Source organism: Geotrypetes seraphini, chromosome 13, assembly GCF_902459505.1.
Source record: "Geotrypetes seraphini chromosome 13, aGeoSer1.1, whole genome shotgun sequence".
In the NCBI taxonomy this organism is placed as follows: Eukaryota; Metazoa; Chordata; class Amphibia; order Gymnophiona; family Dermophiidae; genus Geotrypetes; species Geotrypetes seraphini.
In genome coordinates this window covers 17,574,020-17,592,038 of record NC_047096.1, presented here as the reverse complement: position 1 = coordinate 17,592,038, position 18,019 = coordinate 17,574,020, and the positions used below count along the sequence as shown (strand labels likewise).

At 41.2% G+C, this 18,019-nt stretch overlaps 2 protein-coding genes across 6 annotated transcripts in view; one reads left to right on the top strand and one right to left on the bottom strand.

The window, feature by feature from the left end:
* Positions 1 to 4: 4 nt before the first annotated feature.
* On the top strand, positions 5 to 5,679 carry LOC117347291 (rab15 effector protein-like). 3 transcript variants are annotated; one of them, XM_033918018.1, is made up of 2 exons: positions 5 to 105; positions 2,473 to 5,679. In XM_033918018.1, exon 2 carries the CDS (start codon positions 3,568 to 3,570, stop codon positions 4,279 to 4,281), a length of 714 nt encoding a protein of 237 aa, XP_033773909.1. In that variant the 5' UTR covers positions 5 to 105; positions 2,473 to 3,567; the 3' UTR covers positions 4,282 to 5,679. The 3 variants fall into 3 exon arrangements, with proteins under 3 accessions (XP_033773909.1, XP_033773911.1, XP_033773910.1); XM_033918020.1 differs by lacking the exon at positions 5 to 105 and having other exon boundaries at positions 1,866 to 2,622; positions 3,496 to 5,679; XM_033918019.1 differs by lacking the exon at positions 5 to 105 and having other exon boundaries at positions 1,866 to 3,201; positions 3,496 to 5,679.
* A 2,183-nt stretch (positions 5,680 to 7,862) lies between these two features.
* The window catches only part of LOC117347391 (NADH-cytochrome b5 reductase 1), a 61,190-nt gene continuing 51,033 nt past the window's right edge, over positions 7,863 to 18,019 (bottom strand). For 2 of the 3 annotated variants that reach the window (XM_033918260.1, XM_033918259.1), the window contains exons 5-9: positions 14,427 to 14,556; positions 13,165 to 13,248; positions 11,006 to 11,091; positions 10,476 to 10,575; positions 7,863 to 9,575 (exon numbers count right to left, since the gene is read on the bottom strand). In XM_033918260.1, coding sequence (XP_033774151.1) covers positions 9,403 to 9,575; positions 10,476 to 10,575; positions 11,006 to 11,091; positions 13,165 to 13,248; positions 14,427 to 14,556 — 573 coding nt within the window. In that variant the 3' untranslated portion in view covers positions 7,863 to 9,402. The remainder of the gene's footprint in view (positions 9,576 to 10,475; positions 10,576 to 11,005; positions 11,092 to 13,164; positions 13,249 to 14,426; positions 14,557 to 18,019) is intronic. The other variant, XR_004536780.1, reaches the window with a different exon arrangement.

The window sequence follows — 18,019 nt, the reverse complement described above, 5'->3', positions numbered from 1 at the left end:
GAGGGAGGGAGGAAGAAGCCGGACCGGAAGAGACGGCGGGGTCGGCTGTTGAGCGTCTGACCTCCTCCGTTTTCCTTCGGACCGTGTTTGGAGACGCGGGACGGGGTAAAACGCGGATCTTAACCGCACGCCCTTAAAAAAAAAAGCCGCTGTACCTCGGCTTTTGACAGCTGCGGTTTGTAACGCCAGTTTAGCTCTGACGACGGACCGGTCCACGGCCATCGCGGGTGTCTACCACACGACCTTAAAAAGAAAGGGAGGAAGTGTACTTTGAGGATTCAAATTACTTAATTATAATATTGTAGTCACATAATATGTTTTATTGTATTAATAATTGGGAGGAGGGTAGGAGAAAATGATAGTTTTATGTATTACTTGTGTAATTAATAGTGCGTTTTATGCAGTATTTTATGTTCAATTAATTGTATTGCACTGTCAAAGTTTGGAAATCAATAAAGATTAAAAAAAAAAAAAAAAAAGTAGAGTCTGTAGGGATCCTTTTATTTATTTATTTAAAAAAAGCCTCACGGATCTGGCTCACCCCATCTCACCTCTTCCAGCCGGATCCGTGAGGTCTGCGGGAGTTAAAAAAACGAGGATCCCTGGGGACCCCACACCACGGCTGCTTTCTTTTTCAAGTTTCAAGTTTATTAGGATTTTATATACCGCCTATCAAGGTTATCTAAGCGGTTTTTACAATCAGGTACTCAAGCATTTTCCCTATCTGTTCCGGTGGGCTCACAATCTATCTAATGTACCATGCTCTTTGTAGTTCCCTGGGGTCTGTGTTTTAACTTCTGCACTTGCGGAATTATTTTTTCTTAGTGATTGGGAGGGGGAAAAAGCGGACCCCGCAGAGATCCTTCTTTTAATTCCCGCGGACCTCACGGATCCCGCCCCCCAGGTGAGCAGATTTTTAAGGGCGTGCAGTTAAGATCTGCGAGGTTCACATGAAACTGCCAACCAACTCATACACCCAAGTTACTCGCTACTACTAATACTCCTTGCCATTTCTCTATAGCGCTGCTAGACCTACTCAGCCAGGGGCTGCTGGAGGCAAGGGATGAGCTGGCATCCAAAATTGGGGTGGGGTAAGGGCTGCCCCAACTGTTAGGTATGACTGTCCAGCTGCCTATGGCAGCAACTTCTTAGAGGGTAGTAGCTTCACTGACACAGTAAATGACACTGGCAGAGGGAAGGCCCTGGTGGGGAAGGCCTCAAAGTAACCCATTCAGAGCGCTGCCGCTGCTGCTGTTTTTGGAGGCCTTGGAGGTACGGTATGTCAGTCTCACGGTGGGAGGGTCAGCAGGGTTCTGCTGCACAGGGGGATGGGAGGGAGGGAGGGATAGAAAGATGCTGCACAAGGGGATGGGTGAGAGGAGAGGAAAGATACTGCACATGGGGGAGGAGGAGAAAGCACTGCCGCTGGTTATCTATGTGATGCCACCTCCGCTGGGATTAAACTATTCATATGCAGACCTTCTTCACTATTACTAAAACTTGTTCTATTCACTCAGTTGCCTAATTTTTCTAAAAGTCTTATAGTGATGGGAGAGTTTTGGTTTATTTATAATCCACCTTATACAAGGCGAAGTACATCAACACATTCATAAATATACAGAAATGACATTACAATCATTTTACAAAAAATTAAAACTCCATCTAATTTTCCATCTGAGGATTTGGGGACCTGATCCTGCAGCCTTATGGCTATCATACATGAACTCTATTCTTAAGCTAAAAGAACCTATTTACCCCACCCCCACCCTTTTTACAAAACCATAGCATAGTTTTTAGCAGCAGCCGTGGCAGTAACAGCTCCGATGCTCATAGAATTCCTATAAGCATCTGAGCTGATACCGCCACGGCCGACACTAAAAATCCGCACTACGTTTTTGTAAAAGGGGGGCTTAGTTCAGCCAAGTTGCTCATGCCCGTCCTCTGATAATCCCCCAAATTGCTCCTTTTCACTACAGACAAAAGAAGTAGGGCTATACAAGATGGTTACCTGGATTTTAACAATGTTGTCTGGATGGAAAATAATAAAATCTACTTCCATCTGATTTTCTGCCATTTTTCCCCTTTACTTATCCCAGTCCCAGTCCACTGGTTGCTTGCCACTGGTTTCCAGTCTTACCACATCCTTTTCCATTCCTATTTCGCCCCCACCTCTCATGGTTCATGGGTCTCCCTTCTCACAACTGGAAGAAGGGGAGAAGCACTTAATTTGCTTCTGCTTCAGTCTTGCAATTGAACCGCATCGTGCCATTAGGTCCTGTGACAGGGACCCTCAGGTTTCTCATAGACAGGCCCATGTAAACATTGTTCTTTTATGATATCATTGTGACATCACTACTGTCTGCCTTTGGAATTAAATACCAGTTCAGTAGGTTTGTTAACGGATTCTAGAGTAGATGATATGTATGTGTTAAATACTGATCAGCATTTGTTGTTTTATTTATTTATTTTCAGACTTTGTTGTCGGATTTCAGTTCAGTCTCACTTCATTCTCAGACCAGTCACTTCCTGGTTCTCCTGGTGTTGCCTCGTCTCTCCATGTCCTAGATTAACCACTGTTCAAAGCTCTCTGGTAGTGCAGTATTCTGCTGCTCTGTGTGAAGGGTGTGTACAGGAAGGATAAGGCTATGAGTAAAAATAAATTGCAATCTCAACCTGTAATCCAGGGGTTATGGGCTCTAAATCCAGAGAGAATGGTGATCTTTTTTTTCTCTGATATCTATGTTATCATTTTGTTAAATCATTTATTCATTTTTCTATACCGTTCTCCCAGGACAGCTCAAAACGGTTTACATGAATTTATTTAGGTACTCAAGCATTTAATCTTGAGTTTTGTGGAGTGAAGCCACAACTCTGTAATGTAATCCGTGAGTAATTTGTGTTTAGCAGAATGACATACCTTTACAATGGCGATTTGTAATAAAATACATGTTCTGAGAAAAACCTTTACAGAGCTTCTTGTCTGCTCATATGTATAGAGTGAACCAGCAGCATGCATCAGCTGCAGATTCACTTTGAATACTGTGTGGAAGGAGAAGGTGTCAGATATCCGGCTGCCAAACCTCTCTAAAGCAATCCCCTATGTGACATCACAAAGAGGAACAAACCAATTGGGGGAGAGGCTGGGACAAACTTGCTGTCAGCTCCAAAGGGTAACTTAACAGGAAATGGAACTGACCACAGGTAAGAAACACAGCGCAAATAGATTTTAAGGACTTTTGTTTTCAAGGCCTAATATTAGCTGCCAAGAGACAGAAGGCTAGTGTTTGCAGTAACTTGTTCTAACTTTTAATTTCTGAGGGATAAGTTTGGAAATTTTATGACAAAAGGTCAAATAATTACACTTTTAGAAAGACATATGCTTATAAGCAAGTGAGTTAATTGTTCTGTTCTTGGGACTTTGGTGCACCTTTTGATTGTGATTTATTTTTTTCAAAGTGGGATATAAAAATACCATCTGCACCTTCTGTTTCTCAGGTCACCAAGACTGCAGCATCAAACGACAGCTTTAACATCTTAGACTTTCAACAATATTTTCATATTGGAAAGATGGGGCAAAATCAGACAGTGTACTTGACACAGGATAACAAGCCTGATGTGGTATGTGAGATTTTCACCCAAACCCTATTACATGCGGCTGAGAAAGTAAAAGGTTACCTGGGATTCCAGGACCCCCAGCAGAAGCTGTACGTAAGCACCAGGACTTTAAACGAGGTGTTTCTGATGAGCTTCATCAACTTCTGCAAAGAGAAAGGGGTGGAGGATCGGATTTCCACCAGCAAAATGACCAAGCAGCAAGAGGTCCTTCTGGGAGTGGACTGGATCTGGACTCTGACTGGAGGGGATAAACAAACCCTCTTCCAGATTGCTGTGCAGACAGTGCAGCTGGGGGACACATACCAAATCAGAGAAATGGACCACGATCCATATGAAAGGATTATGGAGAGGTCCATAACAGACTTGGAAGGAAACAATAAGAGCCGTTATGAGAAGCTGCAGGACTTCTGCACCTCCATAGGTACGACTTGCACAGGACTGGTTATTGTGTATGGGGTACAAGAGAGAAACAGAGAGATCCGTGGAGTGCTCGTTAATCATCTTCTTCACTTCAAGGACAAGAAACTCCATATGAAAGAGGAAATAATGCTACAGTATCTAAAAACAACTGATTTTTTTATTACCGTGAAAGAGATGATGGAAAACTATATTTGCAATGGGAAAAAGTCAAACAGTGCTGAACAAGTCTACATACACTTTCTGTAAATCTTTTATGCCAATTATTCTTTGGAGTAATCAACTCTTGAACCACAGGAAAGGTTGCTTTTGCTCTTTACTTATTTTTCCCTAACCACTTTGATAAAGTCACAATATACCTGACTAGACTAAGGGTCAGTGCCACAAGGTCTGGCACCAGTACAGGGTCTGAAAAGGTTCCTTTCAGAAGAATATGTCTAAAGAAGGAAACTGTCAACTCAAAAGGGGTCTGTATCATCAGGACCCTGTCTTAAACAAGGCTTGATCTACAATAGTGTCTAACTATTGACCACTCTAGTCATTAGTAGCAGTGTAGAAGCGTACAATAAGTAATAAACTTATCTAATGAACTACATCACCAACACAGACTGGGAGGGAGAGGTGACTAGCCCAAGATATTGATAAAGCTGTGTGTGAGGTGGTAAATATGGTGGGGGAGGAAGGAGGGCTGCATGTAGGGGTGCTGAACTTGAAGAGAGTGGGGATGGGTGGAAGGAGCAGATGTGAAGAAGAGGAAGAAGACTGACAAGGTTACACTAAAATGGGGTGGGGATGGTGGAGTGGAATGGAGCAGAGCAGGAGAATGACAGGGCTGTGCCATACTGGGGAAGTCCTCTCCTAAGGGAAACAACATACTAGGAGGCTAGGCATTTACCTAGGGCAGCACAGATCTGGTGGCTTGCCAGCATGGCAATCATCAGCCTAGTCTAACCCAATGACAAAGTAAGCAAGCATGTGTGTTCAAGACCTGCCATATCCTGTTCCCTCTAAATAAGAAATTCAGAGGTGATGGACACATTCAAAACATGTCAGCCACTCTTCTCTAGTTCTGGTGGGCATGGCAGCAGCAGCATTGGATAAGAATCGAAGAGAGAGGCACAGGAAAAGAAGAGGAGATGCGGACATTTGCAGGTATATATAAAAAAAAGGAAGGAGAGATGCAGGATTTGGTGGGGGAAGGGGGCGCATAGTTGAAGGTTCATCTAGGACAGGGGTGGACAACTAAGGTTCTCGAGGGCCACAATCTAGTTGGGTTTTCAAGATTTCCATAATGAATAATGCATGAGATTTAGTTGCGTAAACGCAAGCAGGACATGCAAATAAATTTCATGCATATTCACTGTGGAAATTTTGAAAACTCGACTGGGTTATGGCTCTCAAGGATTGTGGCTGCCCACCCCTGATTTAGAACATTAGATACTCTTTGGCTGTCCCTGCATGTACTCCCACTGCTGCCATCCCTTATCCCCCAACAAATAAACTAATTTTGGGGGAGGGAGGGGTGAAAGAGGAAGTACGGAGCAATTAAGTTTATGAAGAATGTTAGAATCTTTGTGAAATTGCACAAATAATGCTCTGGCTTTTATGTGATGCATTTAAACCCAAATAAAATTTTGTACTCAGGTATGAACTGATTCTGTTATTGGATCACCATTCTCCACAATAATGTGGCTCTGAAATATTCAGCAAGTTTGGCTTGCACCATCTGTCCATCTCTGGTCCTGGTCACAGACCAGCTCATAGGGAAAAGAAGTTAACAATGCTAGCTCCATGGCATACCTAGAAACTATGATCCCATCCCCCCCCCCCCCATAAGACAAAGGTACAAAAGAATATATTCTTTCCTGGGAAAATATATAGTACTAGTTTTTCAGCCCGTTACATTAACGGGTGCTAGAATAGATGTGTGTCTGTCTTTCTGTCTCTCTGTCTCCTGGCCGCTATCTGTCTTTCTTTTTGTCTCCTTGGCCGCTTTCTGTCTGTCTTTCTTTCTGTCTCTCTCTCTCTCTCATTGGTCTCTGTCTTTTTTTCTTTGTCTCTCTCTCTTTGGCTGCTGGCTGGCTGGCTGTCTTTCTATCTGAATGCCATTCTTTCTGTCTGTGTCTCTCCCTGGCCCCCTGTTTGTCTGTCTTTCTTTCTCACTCCTTGGCCACTAGCTGTCTGTCTGTCCCCTGTCTGTTTGTCATTCTTTCTGTCTGTGTCTCTCCCTGGCCCCTTGTCTGTCTGTCTTTCTTTCTTTCTGTCTGTCTGTCTCCCTGGCCCCCTACCTATCTCTCTCTGGCCCCCTGAGCAAACCAAGATTGCTGCCTGTCCCCCAGCACAGCCCTCCCCCCAAAGCAGCCTCTTTTCCCTCTCCCCCTCCACTTCCCTGTGCAGCAGTAGTAGCCGGACGCCTTGCAGCACCCACACCCTGTCTGCTTTGTCCATGCTAAAGGACACTCTCCTGCCGTTGCTTTCGCTGCCGCAAGCTGACATACGTGACACAAATCGAACACAGTCACGGAGTCACACATCACAGAGTTAGGGATCACGGTGTTGTAAGTGCGCATGTGTGCTTAGGATTTTATTATAGAGGATAAACTAGCATTATTGATACTACAAGAGAAGAGCGTGTGTGTGTCTGTGCAGATTATAGGCAAGCTTAAACACTGGTTGTCAATTTGCTATCATGCAAAACCACATATAGGCAGTTATATATAATGCAGTCTTGGGATAATATTTTATAACCTAAAGTATTATGCCAGGTATACACCTGACTGGGCCTCCGCGTGTGCGGATCACCGGACTTGATGGATCAAAGGTCTGATCCGGAGATGGCAGTTCTTATGTTATTGTTTTAACTTGCTAATTTCAACATTAAAAGATCTTAAACAGCACCCTCAAAGCATATGATAATAAAGTGATCTACAATATGCAACCTTGATCTTCCTCTGACTTTTGCCACTTGCAGGACACAACATTGGCTTTAGTTCCTTAATAATAGAGTTACCAAATCTTCATCTCTCTTATGCCTTTTGTAAGACACAGACCGTTGTAGTAGTTCCCACTACTCTTGCTCAACATAACATCTCAACAACCATGATCCTCTTTCTATTTATTTTTGTTATAGCACATCCGTTTCAATAACCAAAAGTGTTTTTGAGAAATCTATAATTCACAGCTGAAATAAGCAACTGTTCAACTCTTAAACAGTGTCTTCTGTATTTCTCAAAACCATTAGCTGATAGTCCTCAGCAACACCACCATGAACTCAGTTACTCTCATAGTTCATGGCTTTATGTGTCCCCTCCTCATCGGACTGGTATTGTAATATAACCTAATTTAATTTTAATTAACACTTAAATTTTAACTTTGAAGTATTTAGCTTAGTGGTCGAGATGCCGGGATTTCAAGCCAACATGTTTCGCCCAAAAGGCTTTATCAAGGCGATAATCCCTAAAACATAAATAACATATTTGAGTTTTAAATTTTGGATTTAAATTCGACCTACTTACACAGTACCACGAATTTAGAGATCTTATAATATCTAAGCCTTTAAAAATCCTAAAAAGAGCTTACCTTCCTGCTTACAGCTCCTAACACAGCCATCATAAAAAGATCCAGAGCTTAACTATTCTCTGAGTGAAAAAAGTTTTCCTCCTATTGGTTTTAAAAGTATTTCAGTGTAACTTCATCGAGTGTCCCCTGGTCTTTGTAATTTTTGACAGAGCGAAAAATCGATCCACTTGTATTCTTCTCTACTCAGGATTTTGTAGACTTCAATCATATCTCCTCTCAGCCATCTCTTTTCCAAGCTGAAAAGCCCTAATCGTTTTAGTCTTTCCTCATACGAGAGGAGTTCCATCTCCTTTACCATCTTGGTTGCTCTTCTTTGATGAATTGAAGATCCTGGGAGAATGGGATAGAAATCTAAACAAATAAATAAATGAAACCGTTTTTGTGCTAATCTGGAACGGTCCTCCAGCGTCATCCCCATGGTTTTTTTTGGGTTTTTTTTTTATGTATTCAGCCATCTGGTTGCAGGTCACCCTCTTCACCTGGTTCCTTCAATCTTCCCAAACATGATGTCCTTCTCCAGTGATCTCTCTCTTCTGATGGTGTGACCAAAATAAGACAGTAATTTCTTTTGTGGGTTTGATAGTAGCCCCAGTATGTTTATTCGAGTATTTTTTCACTACCTTTCGGGAGCAAATCAACAAAGTGGTTCACACAAAAAGCACAATTACCCACTGTTTGAAATTTCAGCTCAATGAAGGAACAAATCAAGGTATAGTTAGTAGGTGCCTGCTCAAGATGGCTTACAATATAAGGGCCCTATCTACTAAGCATTTTTCTCATAGACACGTAATATGAGGAAGGCTTGAGAAAACAGGTTCTCTAAGTTTGTAACTGAGGAATTAGAGAGTTAAGTAACTTTGTCACAAGGAGCAGCAGTGAAGTAATCAGATTTGAACACTAACTTCCCTTTGCTGCTCTAGTCTAACCAGTAGCCCACTCCTTGATTATATACAATCAAATGTAAAGAACATATTATATGAAGGCATAGTATATGCTCTATGGATATCCTGCATATTAAATTGTGATGATATTAATAGATAAACCATAGATTACTGGGTATCTTGGTATAGCTGAAAATTTAATCCTTGCTTAGGGTTACCACATGTCTCCAGAAAAAGGAGGATGGATTGAGACATCCGGGTTATACTTCCATTGCTTTCAATGGAAATAAAACATGGATGTCTCAATCCATCCACTATTTTCTGGAGCCATTACGGTAACCCTTTGGTGCTGTCACACTACAATGTACCAGCCCATTTTTCCAACTGGAGTTTTTCCTCTATTGATGAGCTATATGAGCAGAACTCCTAGCAGACCTAGTAGAGATCTTCATCTACTTTAGCCCAGTTGCTCATCTACATCTGTCACAGATGGGATGTAAAGATAAATTACAGGTTCTCTGGCAATTGGTATGTCTGAGGAAAAAAAAAAAAAGAATAATTAACACACTAAAGTACAGGTTCTCTGGATACCTTGGCATTTCCAGGGCATATGGGAGTAAGAGATAAATCACAGTTTTTTTTGGATATCCCATTGTACATAGGATGGATAGGATTAACAGATAACGCCATGATTCTCTAACTAAAAGTATATTGGGGTAATGTTTCCAAATAGGTTAATTTTGCACATACTATGATAGTAGCGATCCTCACCCCCTACGTTAGAGAGGATTTCTGTCTCTCAGATCATTTTGAATGTTCACCTCAACAAGTGCGTTGCTCCAAAAAAGAGCCACCTCCTGGAGTTCATAAGATGTAATATGCATCTTGATATGGGTGAGGTCAGAGGGAATCAATACACAAAGCGTAGATTCTGAGGGTATCCCAACATGTCAAGACCAGGATTGCAAGCCATTTGAATCATTGGTGGAGGTCCACACATCAGGATCAGCGTATCCTCTGCTGGTGCAGGTAGATGGTCTTTGATCACAGAGGCATTCACAAATCCTTCACTGTATTGCCATTCTGTAATATAAAGGATGCTATGTTACTCACTGTCACTGACCTGTGCCTGTAGCACACCACCAAAGCTGGGAGTGCAAACTGCATTCCAGCCGCCAGGCCTGCTCTTTACTGTCATTTTCTGCCAGTACTATCTATGAATTCTTGCACAGACACTATCCTCCACATGCTTGGTTTGCTCTTATTTTAAATTCCTGATTATATTTTGGTGGCAGGTGCGTGACTTAACAGAAGAAATAAAATATTCCCTCCTAATACTAATTGTTTTAGATAATACTTAGAGATGAAATAAAACAAAAAGAATACAAGTATTACCTTTTTTTTATTGGACTAACTAGAGAAGGGGTGTCAAAGTCCCTCCTCGAGGGCCGCAATCCAGTCGGGTTTTCAGGATTTCCCCAATGAATATGCATGAGATCTATTAGCATACCATGAAAGCAGTGCATGAAAATAGATCTCATGCATATTCATTGGGGAAATCCTGAAAACCCGACTGGATTGCGGCCCTCGAGGAGGGACTTTGACACCCCTGAACTAGAGCATGGTTAGATTAGCTTAGGAAGGTAATCCTTCTTTTTTAGATCAAAGATAAGCAAATGTAGACAGCTATAAGTATATAAGAGTAAAACATCAATTGCAGATTTCAGCACTCTCTCTGCCACGAGCTGTTGCTGCTGCATGTGGAGAACCAACCTGCCAGCTGGGGGGGGGGGGGGGGTATGTGATTTGGAAGCTGAAGCGATGTTGGTCCAGGCATGGGGAGGGAGGGAAGGTGCAACTTAAGGCAGCCCCTACTATTGGGCATTATGCAGGCCTTGCTCAATGGTTGCTATGCCCCTGGCATGCAGAGTGAACCTGAAGTCAGGGCAGAGTAAGTGATGCTTGGGGAACATTGGGAATTACCTGCTGGAGCTTTTTCTACTATGAACCACAGCTTAAAGCGATCTGGATACTGTGTTTGCAGCTCCTTTAGCTCATCTCGAAGAAGAATGTCGTTATCAGTCTATAAATACAGCATAACGTATAATTATAGTACACCATATTATATCACCTCAGTCTATACAAGGAGAAAGGGAATATAATGTTTTATATGACATCAAGTCTGGTAATGTATGTTTCAAATCATGAAATACAAAAAGGCTGTTAGTTTAGAAACATCCATGTGCAAATAACGGCATCTAGATATCGCATACATGCGGAAATATCAATTTCAAAAAGCTGCTATCTTTATATGGGACTAAAACCTACACAAAGGATTTAATCTAGACTGTATCTAAATTCAAGTGTGCTTGGGATAAGTACATAGAATCTCTAAGAGATAGGAAGGGTTAGTACATGGTATGAATGGGCAGAGTGGAAACGCCATATGATCTTTATCTGCCTTAATTTTTCTGTTTCTACGTAAACCTTCAGAAAACAAGTACTGAACAAACCTGATTAGCAAATAAGAGAGAACATTTGGTCTGGTCATTTGGATCCTTCATGATAGCACGAATAAGCTGTAGCATGGGTGTCAGACCTGCAGAAGTAGATCAGAAAGAATGCTAGTAAGCAGTTATCATTCCATGAAAACCTTCCCTTATGAGTGGTGTACCTAGCATATTTGACACCCAGGGTTGATAATTTTTTAACAACCCTTCTTCTATATAAAATAAATATTTTTAGTAATAATCCACGTCACACAACAAAGGTGCACCTAGGAAAAGGAAAGAACTGGAACATCAGTATATCCATTATAAAACTAAACAAACCAGATTAGTATAGATTGACTATGTAGAATCAATGCTAACAGAAAACCATGTCTTTTTCTTACACACAGATTCCATACTGGGTGAGGGTGTAAGTAATCATAAACTAAAAACAGAAATATGTAGATATAAGTTAAACTGAACCACCAAGAAGCCAGACTCTGCATGCAATGCAACACCACAGAAACAGTGACACATGTCCCCTAATACTGTGTAAAAATATAAAGAAAGTAGATGTAAATTTGAAAAAAAAACCTGACAAATAACAATCACCAATTTACAAATTAACAAACAAATAAAACAAAAAATAGAAATAATAAAATTCCATTTTATTGCACTAATACATTTTCCAATAAGTTTTCATAGGCCAAAACCTCCTTCCTCAGGTCAGTACAGTATACTGATGTTACAGATCCTGTCCTGACCTGAAGAAGGGGATTTTGGTCTCCAAAAGTTAATAAAAAATGTACTAAAATTAGCCCAATCAAAAGATTACCATTGTTTCCATTTTCTATTTATAAATGTTTATCAATAGAGCTACAACATTTTAATCTAAAGCAACAACAACAAAAACATTTTTTCTAAATTTTGTCAGCTCTGGTTTCTGCTTTCCACATCTTCTCTTCATCCAGCATCTGCCCTCTTTCTCTTTCCCTTCCATCTACTGTCCACTCTCTTTCTGTGCCCCTTCAACCCACTGTCTGCCCTTTCTTTCCCTTCCATCCAGTGTCTGGCCTCCATGCCCCTTATAAGCAGACTGGTTTTCAGTATATCCACAATAAATATGCATGAAATAGATTTGTAGTGTAGACAGTATCCAGTGGCCTAGTAAGGAGGGGGTGGGTGGGTGTGCGGTCCGCCCCAGGCATGGTCTTCCACGGGGCGCTAGCACCCCTCCTGCTCTCCGCCCCCTTCCCATTCCTCCCCCTGCCACTCGCGCACCCACTTTGACACCAGCTCCTGATTGGATAAGGCCCAACTTAGTGCAGGAAGAGGCGGTCGGAGCATACCGTGTGATTTCCTGCACTCACAGCTCTCTGGCTGCTCTCCTGCTGCCCTCTCTCGCTGCCCTCTTCAGGCTCCCCCATGAAAAACCGTATTCGTGGTTTTTCGAGATTCGCGGGGGTTCCTGGAATGGAACCCCCGCAAATATCAGAGGAGTACTGTATATTCATTGTGGATATCGTGAAAACCAGAATGGCTACAGAATAATAATAATAAAAAGTTTATATACCGCAGGACTGTAAAGTTCTATGCGGTTTACAATAATTAAAAATGCTACAGATTGAATAAAACTTACAAAGCTAAAAGCTCATAACTAAAACCTTAAAGATCAATCATTTATCAAATTTTGAAATCAGCTACTTAAGTGCTTCAGGAACAAATATGTTTTTAGGTGTCTCCTAAATTCCTCTTAAGTATTAGTAAGCAAAAGCAGTTTTTCCAAATCTATACCCTATAATGCTGCCTGATACGAAAAAAGATGTTGATGATATTTTTTTTAATTTGCATCCTCTAACCGGTGGGGAGACAAAGTTCAAGTGTGAGCTTCTCTTATGTCTATTGGTTGAAAAAGAAAAAAGGTCAGTTATATATTTAGGAGCTAACCCAAATAAAACCTTAAAACAGAAACAGCCAAACTTCAATTTCACACGCGCCTCCATCAGCAGCCAATGCAGAAGTCGATAAGAAGGTGTGACGTGATCGAATTTCTTCAGCCCAAAGATCAGCCTGACTACCGCATTTTGCACCAATGTTTTAGAAAACCTGGACTAGAATTTCAGCTCCTGCTATCCAGATTTAGGCTGGAAAGCATGGGAAGTGTCTCTCACTGTTATACATACCTGTGCCTCCAGCGATCAGTCCTACAGCGCTAGCGAATTTCTTCTGAGCAGAGGATTTTTTATCTGGCTGGATAGCAAAATTCCCTGAAACAAACAAACACACAAAAAACACCAAGAGAGATGGTCTCAGTCAGGATGAGGATAGGCAGACCTTAGTGAGAAGGGCTACAGACCTTCCAAAGGTTCTTCATGCATTTGTTCAGAAGTGGTGTTGAGTGGTGCTGAGTGGTGTTGAGATAATTTTATCCTGCTATATGCATAAAGTTGCAGTCCTTTGGGTTTTTTTTGGCCTTTTCTCACTTGTGTCTTATATTCCTTGGACTTTATCCATTGGGGCCAGCTCTTTAGGTGCAGTGGGTGTTTGAGCACCCCTAATACTGCATGAACTCTATGACTGTGTCCAATGAAAGGATAGTTTCCATTGGGTTTAACATCCTCAATCATTTTGAAAAGTTGTTTCCTATGGCTGTAGATGCTTGAGCATTCCCAATGCTGAACACATGGTTCAGTCTGTCCAAGGAAGTGTCATTTATGATGGGTTTAGCACACCCAATCTTTCTGAAAAGTCTGGAAATCTGCAAAGACTTGCCAATAAGGTGATAGAGAGCTAGTGATGGGAAAAAAATAGTGGAGATGACTAAATAATGGAAGGAAGCAGGGCAACCCAGTATTTTAAAATATAGTTCATAGTCAGTCGCGTGTGAGACACCAGTGCGTTGACAATCGAGCGCTGACAATTCGGCGCAAGAAAGAAACGTGCCGCGGGAAAACTTAGTTTTAAAGAGCTCTGAACCAGGGTGTGAGTGGGGACGACCCCCCCCCCCCCACTTTACTGTATAGTGTTCGCGCTGCTGTTGGGGGGGGGTTGGGGGGATTGGAACCTTCCATTATAGAGAAAATGGAACTTTTTCTGATTTTTTTGGGGAAAAGTTCTGTTTTCTCTATAATGTGGGGGTTGCACCCCCCACCCCCTCAACGGCAGCATGAACACTATGCAGTAAAGTGGGGGGAGCTGCTGAAGGGAGAAGGGGACAGGCAGGAGCAATAACAAAAATACCAATTAGTATTGAGGAAAGAGAGAACATAAGAATAGCCTTACTAGGTCAGACCAATGGTCCATCAAGTCCAGTAGCCCGTTCTCACGGTGGCCAGGCAGAGGAAAAGCTCTGATGGCGATTAGTTATTTAACAGAGAAAATCAAAGCACATTATAAATCTACAGTTACAGAACTTTTCCTGCAACCTATAAGTTATACAGGTTACCTTTTCCTTGATAAATCAGCAGCCCACTTGGACCTCGGAACTCGATCATATCTCCAATCGCCAAACTCTCCAGATACTGACTCATTTTTCCCCCCTCAGGAAACTTTGGATGAGTGCCTTTAAAATAGATCTTAGGACAGCAGAGGGTCAAAGGTGAGAGAGAAAAAAAAAAGGAGGTTGAATGCGTGCACATTTGGAGTATGGCACAAAGACATTTCTACTCCTGCAAATATTGTCACGGTCCTGTTCCGGTGGCTCATTGTGCAAGAGGCTTTCTCAATGGACATTTTGGAGGCATTCTTATTAAATATCAGCCACATCTGTCAAAGGAGAGCGCCCTGATATTTGCAGATAGGGATCGGTTTAATAATGCAATAGATACCATCCACTGATAGACGTAGACCAAGAAAATCCTTCAGATGCATCAGTTCTAAACATAGCCATGATTTTTTTTCGAATTTAAAAAAATAAGGGGTCAATATTCAAAATGATTTAAACAGCCAGGATAGGCTCCCGATTGCTTAAATTGCCTGTGTAGGACTATCCACTGATATTCAGTGGCATGTAAGTGTTGGTGCTGCCGAGTATGACCACTGACTGCTAAACTGAAGGTCGGCCATTTTATAGGTGGTAAGGAAGCAGATCCAGATCCAGCATTTATGCAGTTAAATACTGATACTCAGCACTTAACCTCCAAAGTGAAGCAGCCAAATTGAACCACAGTCCTATCTCCACCCCCCTTTTTAGAAGCCGCGTTAGGGCTTTTTATAGCAGGCCACGGTGGTTCATAAAAGGGTGGGGTTTATGCGGTATTGCTTATGTAGATAAAGGTAGAATACTGCACTTAACCACATAAAAATATATTCAGTGCTGGTGCCTGGACATGGGCTGGCATTGAATATCTGGGGATAACATTGCCACCAGCTGAATATCTACCTGTAAGAATCCTCTTCAAGAAGGTATTTTTGGACAGGTCAGTTAGAGAGAGAGTGAGATTGAGAAATTTCAACTCTCCCTCTGTAAATATATCCACTGTTTATTCCTAGAATGAGAAGCATCTTTGGGATCTTGCAGGAACTTGTGACCTGGGTTGGCCACTGTTGAAAACAGGATACTGGGCTTGATGGATCATTGGTCTATCCAAGTATGGCAGCTCTTATGTTCTTATGTGAGCCAAGTATAGAATAATCAAGTTATTGTGACATCACTGATGAGGCTGGCTCTTGGGCATTGGTGGAATGAGGCATTATGACATCACAATATCAGCTCTAGAATGCTGTTAACTATTTAGGTTTCTGCCAGGTACGTGTGACCTGGGTTGGCCACTGTTGGAAGCAAGATACTGGGCTTGATGGTCCTTCGGTCTGTTCCAGTATGTCAACTCATGTTCTTATCTCTAATGTGACACTAGTGTTCCTCATGATGACAGCCCCAAAACATTAGGAAAGGGCTGCAGCATTGTATCGAGATCCATAGTGATTTGTGATGTCATCATAATAGGAAATATAATTACTTACAGGAGTTTTATTTTGAGGGGGTGGAGCTAGTGGTTTCCTCTCACTCCTTTGTGCCTCCGGTTCAGTGGGGCTGGAATCAATCACTATGAGCCTCTATTCACAACTACTCAGTGCCTCCTATTTTCTTTTTGACCAAACAGCTTCCTCTTACTGTTTTGTATTTTTATCTGAAACATAATCCCCCCCCTCGCTCCCACATGGGGCTATAGAGCCATGAAACTGCATTCATAGTTAAGTTGTAATTCCCGCAATATTGTCTAGCTTCTTTATCTCCAACCACACTGAACTCAAATGGGATATTGCAGGTTGTAAGCGCATAATGTAAGGAATAGTTAGCTGGGGATTTTCCTCCAATTTTTTAAGTTCCAATTTTTTTTTACTTTAAACAATTCGAAGCAAAGAAAACACTGTATTTAATAGAATAAATTATCTGAGAACGTAAGAGAAGGAAATGATCTGCAATACAAGAACAGCAAAATAAAACAACAGACCAAACAAACAAATGAAGCAAAATAATGTAATCTTCACAAAGCATGTGCCCGATGTGGCCATGTTTCACCTGAAGGCAATAACTGTGGACAGAACAATAAATTAATAATAAGCACATAATGGGCTCCTTTTATTAAGCTGCGCTGGCGGTTTTAGTGCACGTTTAGTGCAGGCTACAATGCCGCGTGCGCTGGACACTAACGCCTCCATAGAGCTGGCATTGGTATTTTCCACGTAGCGCGGGGGTTAGCACGCGCTAATCTTCAGCGCGCACTAAAAACGCTACCGCAGCTTAGTAAAAGGAGCCCAAACAGTTCAATTATTATAATAATAGAACCATTTTCTAATAACTAACGCCTCCTCTTTTTACAAAACTTTAGCACTGTTTTTAGCATGCGAAAATCATCTCTTAATCTGATTTTTTAAACATCCTTATTTCACATTCATCTGGATGCCAAATACCATCATTTCACCCAAATGCTGGAACAAAAAAATGTTTTGAAGTTTCTCTTTTTTTTAAAATAATCTTTGTTCATTTTAAAAACACTTTCAATAAGTGTAAACAGCATATATTAAACATTTAACACTTTAGACATCACTTAAATTTTTACAAGATACATAGAGATCTTTACCCTCCCCCCAACCTAATCTTTATCTTTAAAGTAATTATAAAATTTGATCATAAATTCTGAAATACATTATACATATTTTAAACATAAGTTAGTCACATATGATCAATCAGACTTATTTATCAAAACTCAAAATATCACTCTTCCCCCCCCCCATTACCATCTGTATATATAATCAATTAGAAAAACCCTTATATTCCTCCCACCCTCCCCATCCCTACCTGAATGTGCATTTTATCTAACAACGAAATTCATAACTATAATAATTCTACAAATGCTGTTATGGATCCTCTATCGGATAAAAACCTAGTAGAATGATAAAATCATTAGGATGAGATAATCTGATTCAAGTTTGTGCACTAAAAGACATATGGAGGATTCTACACTTTAATGCTTGAAGTTTCTCTTTTAATAAATGTATTATTCTAATACTATCATTGGCTGCTTTTTGCTTCTAGATTTTCTCTACACCGTGGCGACATTTTGCCTCTTTTTCTCTGTTATCAAGTATAGATGTACTAACATGTGTTTAGCATATTCTATGCAAATTATTAGTTTAAAATATTCTATGCACATCTCTTGCTATGCCCTTACAAAAGAGGAAGAGTTTAGAAAACAATTTTTTTATTAATCTAATAGGACCTTTTGCATCTGTACTTTTCTGTACCAGAAAATAGAGAATGACATAGGGACAAATTTTTCCCTGTCCCTGCAGTAACTCATTTCCCATCCCGTCCCCACAAGTTCTTTTCCTGTCCCTGCCCCATTCCTGCAAGCTGCGTCCTCATCTGCACAAGCCTCAAACACTTTCAAATCATAAGTAGCAACATTCTAGAGCTCAGATTGTGATGTCATAATGCCTCATTCCCCCAATGCCTAAGCTCTGTCCTCCACTGCAGAAACAAGCAGAGATGGATGATGTTGAAGCTATGTGGTCAACCCTGAAATCTACCATACA